At 35.1% G+C, this 10,151-nt stretch overlaps 1 protein-coding gene across 2 annotated transcripts; it reads right to left on the bottom strand.

Moving 5' to 3' along the window:
• Positions 1-321: 321 nt before the first annotated feature.
• Positions 322-9,512, bottom strand: LOC142613367 (lysine-specific demethylase JMJ13). Of its 2 annotated transcripts, none has more exons than XM_075785691.1 (11): positions 9,061-9,512; positions 7,390-7,735; positions 5,674-5,830; positions 5,375-5,594; positions 4,657-4,710; positions 4,489-4,568; positions 4,098-4,375; positions 3,583-3,978; positions 2,747-3,168; positions 2,317-2,598; positions 322-1,164 (listed from the first exon to the last, which is right to left on the bottom strand). In XM_075785691.1, the coding sequence occupies exons 1-11, from the start codon at positions 9,061-9,063 to the stop codon at positions 790-792; spliced, it is 2,613 nt and encodes an 870-aa protein (XP_075641806.1). In that variant the 5' UTR covers positions 9,064-9,512; the 3' UTR covers positions 322-789. The 2 variants fall into 2 exon arrangements, with proteins under 2 accessions (XP_075641806.1, XP_075641807.1); XM_075785692.1 differs by having other exon boundaries at positions 2,317-2,595.
• Positions 9,513-10,151: the final 639 nt, after the last annotated feature.

Here is a 10,151-nt window from a genome sequence, read left to right as displayed (position 1 = left end):
TGTCTTACCAAATAAAAATTATGATATTTTATTGACTTTAAGGTCCCTAATAGTCTAATACACAATACACACACAAATAAATAAACTCTCCATATGATTCTAGATTAAAACAACCATGATGCCAAATTCAATCAACTTTGGCATCACATCCCTGTCATTAGAAATTGTTGAAGTCCTTGTGCCATTCTGCATACACCGTCCAAAAGCTAACTTGGACAGCATAATTAGCAGTACGATGTAGTAAACTTCCACATGGAAAGAAATATTAAATTCAGAACCATGGAACTCAAAAGAGAAGAAATGAAATCATTAAGAGAGAAGGAAAAAGAAAAAAGGCATTTCACTGATTTTTATTCATGTAGTCCAAGGTACAAGGACCAATTGCTACAAAAAGAATAAAGAACCTAACAAGGGAAGCAGCAGAACTGACCTTACATGAGACCAATGGGAATACCCACATTCCTGAAAACAATTAATTGAGTGATAAAAACAAATTTACATCATTAACTATCAGATCTCTAAATTTTACCATGCAGGAAGGTTCCCCTGCCAAAGACGGAAAAACACCCCGGCCCGAGAAACCCAAGAATCACCCACCAGTGCAAGCCTCAATTTGAGGCTTGCACAAAGAATATAAATTTTAATCCTAATCTTGGTTAATTTTTTACGGCTGCTCCCCCGTAATCAATCTTCAGATTATCCGTGTTGTTAGAACCCCATTAGCGAAAATGAAGTTAGCAAAGTCAGGCTCAAGATGATGCTCCTAAGGCAGGCCAACTTGAATTCTTGTCACTCTAGTGATCTAAACTTCAATCCAACCTGCTCTGTCCCTAGATATGACGATGGGCCTCTGACTTTAAGACGCTTTGGCCCAATCTCTATAGGGGGTGGTTCCCTCATGCTCTTTCCCAACTCAAGTTGGAATCTATCCCTTCTGTGTTCTTGTTGTCTACTTATTGCTTCCTCAGTGGCCATCTTCTTACACTTGATGGAAATGGGCACGGAACTTCCTCTTGCAAACCTGTCCCTCAAAGCGCTGTCTGGAGCTTCTTTAGAATTATGAGGGGAAATTTTTAAATTCGATTCATCAGTTCTGCAGCAATCAGACAGCATCAATTGCCCACACCTCCCATCAGGTTGGACTTTTTTCAGCCGTTTAAGTCCCTATTTAAATTAAGATACCACAGCAGTGAGCAAATTGGCACGATTAAAACAAAATATAAAGCTAGCATAAATAGACATCTGTGATTAAAAATCACAGAATATATACAAGAGTTTGGACTTGTAATAGTGTGACAGGATCCAAAAGAAATAGTAACAATCACAATGAATAGATGAAATAGTCACTGCCCCTAAATTTTTTAGGAGAAAAGAAACTAGTAACATTTGCAATCAGGCCTTGTCAGAGCCTTACAGAAAGCTAATTAAGAGTCCATGTGATCAGCAACATTACTTATAGGCAACAATGCACATTAAATTGGCAATCAAAGTTTAGAAAGTAGAAACCAAGAAGAAATCAAATTATCCTAACTGGGGAGGGGAAAAAAAAAAGGAACACACGCTGTTGTTATAACTTCCTTTTACAAATGACACCCAATACACAATGCAGGACATTTTCATACCTAAATGTATTTAGTATGCATCTTTGTATACATAGCAAATAGTCACTGAAAGCAACAAAATGCTGTGTTATCATGACACCATAATGAGAGGAATTAAAGCCTCTGCACAGTTGGGAAAAACTGGAGAGTGACGGCGTTAACAAGGGTTTTAGAGATCCAAATAACTCTAGTCCTACCTTTAAAGAAAGAAATGGAGCATGTTTATGAATGAGAAATCCAAAAGAAGGAACAATTGTATAAATAGGTTTTGAAACTAGGGCGTAGTTGTCAAAACTAATGCAATTTTGCTTTCACATTGTATTTCAATTGGGTTACTTGAGTAAAAGAGAAAAGGTATTTATATAAGATGTATTAGAAAAAGGCTTATTCCGTTGCAATAGAGCTAGAGCTCATTGCGAGAAACAGGAACAAATACCAATGTCAATAAGCCTTGGCAAGAAGATTCTCACTTCAAAAGGCACCACCATTTAAAAATATATTTTTAAAAAAAAATTAGTTTGAAAAGTCAATGTCCAGCCACTTGATGCTCTTGGAAAAGTAAAACAACTAATTGTTAATAAAGCAGAATAACATAAAATAAAATAAAATACACAGCAACGATATAGCAGGTAAAAGTGTGGTGTTACAGTACCTAATGATAAATATTATGACACCCAATGCATACAACAAAAATTAAGACATTTCTAAAACAGACCTGGTGATCAGATTGCTTTGCATGCATGGCATCATTCACATCTCTTTTTTCCACCTTGAGTGAAGAACGCCGTTTAACCCTAAATATCTCTGAATCAGAATCATCACTGTCTTGATCAACAGTAGGCTTTACTCCAAATTTATGAAGATTTCTTGGAAGTGTCAAGCATTCATCACAGGACTGGGAGGATCGAGCAGATTCATATGTGTAGCGTGTAGCTTCTTCAGAATAATTTTTAGCGCCAGGATTCCCAGAATTAAAGTTAGCATTTCTCTTTACCTGCTTAAGAAAATATAAATACCAAAATGAACTTTAATTGCTTCAAAAATCAATTTTAAGTTAATTTACTGCTCATGCAGAAGAAACCACACAAATTGTTAAACTAACACATAGGTCAGCCACATTTGGCAATCAGAGAGCTAGATCTTACATTTTTTGGCACAGGTGAAATCTCAAAAGGCTCTACTGAAGAAGAATTAGTTGGCACAGTACCAGAAAGGGAAACTTCAGATGTTTCAGATCTAATACTTTCTTTTCCAAAACTCAACATGGGCTGGCTATCAGCAACACACTCAAGATCTTGCAAGTGATCCTGAGTTGTGACAGAAAGTTCAGGGTTCACCTCAAACACTATCTCGCAATAAGGAGAATATCCATCTGCTTCAGCTTTTTGAAACATATCCGAAAGGGGGTATGAATAGAAGTTATCGCCGCTTCTAGCTTGCCGATGAATCTCCCCTAATATTCCCCCATCCTGCTCGAACTTCTTGGCAGCAGCTTCCATTTCTGAAATATCCTCCCTCAGAAATAAAGTATGATTGCTCCCACACGAGAAGTCGAGAGACTCAATATCTGGGATGGACAATCAGGAAAGCAATCAAGAAGACAATTTTTTTTTCTTTAAAGTCTGTCTGGATGTCTAATAAAAATTGAATTAATTCAGAGTGTTTTGCATATAACTTTTGTAGGGAAATAACATAATAAATATAATAATAAAGAATATCCATCATAATGAATGGGAAATTCAGAGGAACCATAATAATTATAGAAATCTTAAACAAGAGTATATCATGATTTACAAATTTTCATCTAGCTCAATCATCAGTTTCTATCATGACCCCATTCGCAAAGATGGATTTCTCCCATAAATGCTTTTAAAATAATTTAGAAGGCCCATTCAAAATTAAATGGGACAACCAGTCTCTAAACAAACATATCAACTTAAAAAGGTGAAGTCTCTGAAGCAGTAAATCAAGAAAAGCATACCATGGCGAAGGCAGACAGGGTGCATGTAACAGCTGCAGCTGATATAAGCTACATAACAATCACGTTTGCAAATGCTGCATAGAATGGTTTCATGAGAAAATGAAGAAAGACCAATGCAAGCCCTTGATTTCATTAGAGACCAGCGGGCACAATGCTGGAAACGCATCAAATTTACAAAACAGATCTTCATCCAACGATGAGAAACCAAGTCTGCAGATGAATAATCCAAATCTTCAACTTCTAAACTCATAGAGACAATCATTGCTTCTTTGCATAGAAGTTCTTCATGAGGAAGCAGAGGCACCCTGTTAAGAAGTGCATAGCGTCGGCTAGCTACAGCCCCCAAGGGAAACCAATCACCAATTGCAAAGTTCACAGCCTCACCGCAATTGAAACCTATATTTCCATAACAATATAAGTACATTCCAAAATACAGACATAATAATCAAGAGAGGGAATCTATTATTATGCTACTTTTAATCTGTGGAATAACCAAACATTCAAAAAAATCTAACCATGACTAAATCCAGCATGATATGCTCTTGGGAAGGTAATTATGAACTCCCCAGGCTTCTGCACAGCCTTGTAAACAGGGACACCATGTTCCAACAAAATATTCGGCGGAAACAGAGTAGTTTTCCCCAAAAGGACATCAAAAGCTCCATCCTCCCCATCAGTTGATAGAATATCATGAGTATAGACATGTTCCCTGACCACCTTTTCAAAGTCTAAAGCCGCATGACCAGGAATACCATACCAAGTTTTTGCTGCCCCACAGTGATGATAATTTATACTGCCAAAACACAAAGAGAGCATATAAATGAAATATAAATATAATTATATTTCTTAGCATACGGGGCAGAGATGTTGGATCCACTGAAACTATATATATAAAGAAACTCATACCTGTACAGATAATGATCTTCCACATGCCAAGCAAACATACTAAACAGCATTCCAATGTAAAGCATGGGATCAGTTACTCCCTGCAAGAAATGCAATTTATGTGGATGAATACAAATTATGTGAATAAGGCAGAATTTTCAAGAAAGTAGAAAATTAATATCTGCATACCGGAATTCCTCTATCCAGAAGACGCAAAACAGACTTGGGCAACCGTGATAGTTTCTGAAAATCACAGTAGAAAAAGAGAAATATATAAGACGTTACAAAGTCGTCTTGCAAGTATTTCAGTCATCTTAGTGAGGAAAAAGTACCCACTAAAAAAAGAGACCACACTGATTAGTATTAATTCTCTCTTTTCAGTTTTCTACTAACTCCTCTGTTCTTTTGTTAACATTAATTTCTCCTTAATTGGCATAAAACAACTCTAACAGTGATTAAAAGCAATCAAAGACATCAAGTTGCTAAAAACGTACAGAAGTTTGAAAAGTTATGCTCTTCAAGTCAGTTACTAAGGCCATAAACATGTTCTCTTGCTCTTCCTTGAAGTTGTTCAACCTATGGGAATTTCAGAGTGGACTACATCGACAAACAGATTAATATGCCATATAGTCTTAATTCGAGAGGTTTTGACATTTCCTATAAAACAAAGGTCAAGGCTCCTAAGTATATTGCTTTGAAAAATACATCGACTAGAAATCAAAACATGAGCACCTAATCATCATTCAAGTCAGAAAATCAGTTTACATGATGAAGGAGAGATATAATAAGCTATTCACAAAGTTAGCCAGTTCTAGTTATTCTAAAACCAGTTCTCTCCTGCTAAAATTAAGCAAAAAAAACCTCTCTTCTAGTACAGAAACAAATAAAGTTACTAGAGAATCAAAACCTTCAAATTCCACTTGCTATTTCCCAGCTGATCAATGGGAGAAGATGAAAAGGCACTACCATCAACATCACATGCATATTCAACAGTTTCTGTCTTTCCACAAGCAATTTCTTGCCAAAATTCTTTTTCCATATATGCGGCAGGAAGACATCCCGCACTACAATATCTACGAGCAAAAACCTTGTTCGCCATTTTCTCGTAATCACGAAATGTATAATTTCTGTAAAGTTTACACTTACTTAAAACAAGAAAAATAAGCCAGTGAAAATATTATACTCAAATATAGTAAAGGAACTCACCTTCCACTCATGAAAAAGGTGACCCTGTCATCAGAGTCCCACTCAGCAAGACGAAGAGGCTGTACTCTAGTTGTGAACTTGAATCCAGATTTCTCCTTCATCAGTACAACCCCAGCTGGAACAGAAGCACTCAATGGGGAAATAATCTTGCATATACCTGATTTCAGTCAATATAAAAAAGGTGGAGAAGTGCGTCAAAATACCATTAATGAGAAAAATAAAACAGTAAACGCTTCAAACCTTAGTTGTCAGTAATATTAGATAATGAGAAGCAGCCAGTGCAACCAAAAGAAAAGGTTTAAAAATAAAAAACTATAATTTCCATCAGAAAACACCAGAGATGGCAGGAAAACAAATGCCAAAACATATTTGAATAATAATCTATACTTTATATCTAAGAGTTAATTTAAGAATTGTTGTTATCCCAGATATCCCTGCCTAAGTGCTAATTCTAATTAATTCTAGTATTTTGTAATCACAACAAACAAGGCACTTTCAAAATGCAAACACGTTTAGGAAAATTAAAAAGGAATGTTTGTAAACAAATTAAAAATAAAGAGCGGGCTTGAATACCCAATTTTAAAATACAACTAAATTTTTATATTGAAAGAGAAAATAACTAGTTAACCCACGTCCAGGGTGTAATATAGCACTCTCAGAAAAAGGAAGATCTAGCCACTGGGTATTGCTCAAGTGGTAAAATGTGTGGTGGGTCAGGCATTAACTTTTTAACTTCAAAATTTAAAAAGGAGGGGAGACTGAGAATTAAAATTTTTAACCTGAAATATTCAGCAGCCACTGCTCCCCTGCGTGGTATCATTTATAACATCAAGGAGACTATGAAAGCTATTATGTCTGTATAAAACTATAATTGGGACAATTAATCAAAAACTGACTGAATTGTACGGCTTCTATCCATCTGATTTTCCAAATGTTTCAGTAAAACACCCCCATGTATTCTTCATCATGAGCAGAACTTGATTAAGACTTATAATTACTAAAACCCATGATCTCAACATAGAATTCGATAACAATTTTCAAAAAGGTTCCCATCCAAAGATAGAACCAATCTCTTGCATAGTAATGTGAACAAGGTGATAAGTTTCCGGCAATCAGCAAGCATTGAAAAATGAGTAAGCCAATCATACCAATACTCATGGCCTTCAGAGTGGATGCCCATAAGTACATACTTAAAGCTGCAGAGTAATATTCAATATAGGCATATAATTAAGTACATGCTAAGTTGAGTTTTTTAACTCCCAAAGACCCTATAAAAACTAAACCAACTAACCTCCACATCCTGCATGTTACAACCTAATCAATTTGGAAATTACAAGTGGGAGACCAAAACTCATTCTAGTAAACATTAAACTTACTCTGGAATAGGTTACTTTACCAATGAAATAACATATGAAAAAGAAATAAAATTTACTTTAAATTACTACTAAATCAAAATAATACATTTCAAGGCAAAAAATTATATATTTTGGGTTACGATGACCACATATAGCATTGCTTATTACACAGAGCTCTTCCAAACACATATAGCACCACTGTAAATGGAGCATTTGTCGGTTTGCATATGAGTCAATGACCACATGTGGTGTATCAAACTCAAAAAGCTCAATTTATGGCAATAGTAATTTCTAAATATTAAAACAAAATCCCACAAGAAGCATGATTCAATACAGAACAAATAATTAATGGGAAAGTTACCATGTTTTGAAGCTTCTGGAGCTATCTTCTGCAAAAATACCAAAGGATCCTCAAACTCCTCCTTTGTAGGAGTATATACAGGACACTCTGGAATTTTCTCAGTCCATTCTAGATCACTGGTGTCAAACTTGTCCACCTTGCGCTTTGAAAATACATCTGCATTACCATGTAGCCTTACACCACATGATGAGGAAGCTCTCAAAGCGTCTCCACCACTCCTAGTCATCGTGTTCATGATGCTTACAGTCCCAGCGACAGATTCTGATTTCATTCGCTGAAGCCTTTTACGCTTCAGAAATTCTAACCCATTTTGTGCCTCTTTTGACAAACGAACCCTTCCTTCTACCTGTCAAAAGTAAAAATAAAGCAAAGCACCCAAATCAGGAATGACCTAACAAAGATCAGGTCCTAATTAACCAATAACCCATAAATGTTATTAGCATACAAGTATGCACTAATTGCACTCAAATTACATGATGAAGATGAAATATACCATTTGTTGTTCAAAAAATCTCTCCTTCAAGCAAAAACAGGTAGGTTGTGGAATTCAAAAAACAAACATTCATAGATTGCACTCAAAACAAAATGTGACAAAGAGTATCCACATTTATCTTTATCAACCAAAATGTGGAAACTGCTTTAAGAATATACACTGAGCTTTCACCAAATTAGTCCCCAAGTAATGAATCTAACTAAGACCCCCAAACTAAATTATAATCTCTAATCCATCAATTCATATAATCATCAAAAAATGATCAAACTTCCGCTGCAAACTATGCTTTTCATGCAAAAATCTACAAACCGGAAGGAAATAGACACTCATGTATGGGTCTTTGACGGCGATCAAAATAGAATGGATAAAATATTCTGGGCATATTAATCATATTCACACTTGCATTCAAATCAAAAACTAGAGGTATTAAAGAGTCAAAGATTCACATTTATAAAGACTCATGACGCAGCCAAAATCAAAAAATTGGTACAACAAACAATCCCTCTAGAGATTTAGCAAATTGACCCCTATATAGACTCTTTCCGGTCCAAACATTCTTCAACGGCAACTGTCAATCTTATCCATACATAGTCAAATATTCGAAAAGTCTAGTTTGAAATCATCAACACGTCTCTTAGCTTTGTGATTACATGAAATATGAAGCCACAATAAATTTCTTTCTTTTTTTTTAATTTTTAATCCTATAAAAATGACACCTTAATAAAACATAATTAGAAAAAGAAAATCTGAAACTAATTTTTTTTTAAATAAAAAAATTAAAATAGTAAAACAAATTTAGAAACCGTTTACTTAACCCACATCCCAAAAAATTATATATAGAAAGAAATTTTTATTAATTACATTTTAATACTAAAATTTGTATAAATAGAAAGAAAATCTAGAGGGAGAAAATTTTAACTCATATTTTTTCCAAAAAAAAAAAAAACTTCTCAGAAATGCATCATATACGCTTAATTCATAGCAAAGAAAAATCCAATAAAAATTGTAAAGTGATAATTATAAAAAGAAAATTATGAAAGCGTTTCAGAACAAACAATGTCCAAGATCTAAACCATGAAAAAGAAGAAAATGAATTCACAAAAAGTTTGAACCGAAAATTCAGAAAATGAAAATTCTATATGAGAGGAGGAGGAGAAAAAAAAACACGAAGCACGTACCATCTCATTCCGAAATCCTTCTCTATAGTCCTCCGTCTCGGTTAGCTTCACCGAACAAACAACAGAAAAATGCGAAAACAGCCTCAAAACCGAATCCGAATCCCGAAAACAAACCCTAGATCACGATCCTTGCCTTTGAAAAATCAACACGAAGCCTTCCACGCCAACCAGGGCCGCCACATTTCTCGCAAAACGCCACGAGCGAGGCCGGACCGAGTCAAACTCGGAGATCCGAAGCGTTCCAGGCTTCGATTCGCGGGAAAACGAAGAGGAAATCCGAAGAAGTTCAATGAGAGAGAGTCGTGCGGTTTTCCGGCTAGACGGAGACTTTTGTCCGCCGGTGTATGAGCGGTTTTCCGGCGAGGGAACGAGGTTTTCCGGAGCCGGCGAGAGAGAGAGAGAGAGAGAGAAAAAGAGAGAGAAAGAGAGAGAGAGTTGAGAAAACCGAAAAAGAGGTAGGAGAGGATAATTGAGAGTTTTATACTCCAAAATATTAACGCTTTAATATGGGGGAAAACAATTTTTTAATTTTTTAATGTTGGAAAAGTATTTAAATAAAAAAGAATTATTGTTAATTAATAAATTAAAAGGGTAAAAGAAGTGTGAAGGAAAGTGGTGGTTGTTAGGTGGTTCAACCAAACGCTTTGCCGTCCAAAACGCGTTTTTATTATCTACTCACGAACGTTTCGCTGGTTTTGGAAGCTTTCATTCTTATGTTTTTTACTTTACCATATTACCCCCCATAATAATTAAATATTTTCTAATCAAAATGCAAAAAAATCCATGGTTTTGGTGAGTTGCAGGTTGCAATCCAATTTTTTTTTTTTTTTATAGAAGATTGAATAAGTGTGAAACTCTCTCTTGAAAATTTAAATTTCGATCATTGTCTTCACACTCCACAAGTACTTATATTTGTTATACTTGTGAAGTGACTACCACACCAATAATACACGGTAGTGCAACCTAATTAATATGCTGTCATATTTGTATTTATCTCTTTAACATAAAATTTTATATTTGTTAAACTTTTTTTTAAATTCAATTAGTTGAATTACAATACTCTTAACATAAATTAATGAATTTTAATCCAT

Source organism: Castanea sativa, chromosome 10 (genome assembly GCF_040712315.1).
Source record: "Castanea sativa cultivar Marrone di Chiusa Pesio chromosome 10, ASM4071231v1".
Lineage (NCBI taxonomy): Eukaryota > Viridiplantae > Streptophyta > Magnoliopsida > Fagales > Fagaceae > Castanea > Castanea sativa.
The sequence above is the reverse complement of the archived record's forward strand: the minus strand, read 5'-3'. Positions and strand labels throughout refer to the sequence as shown.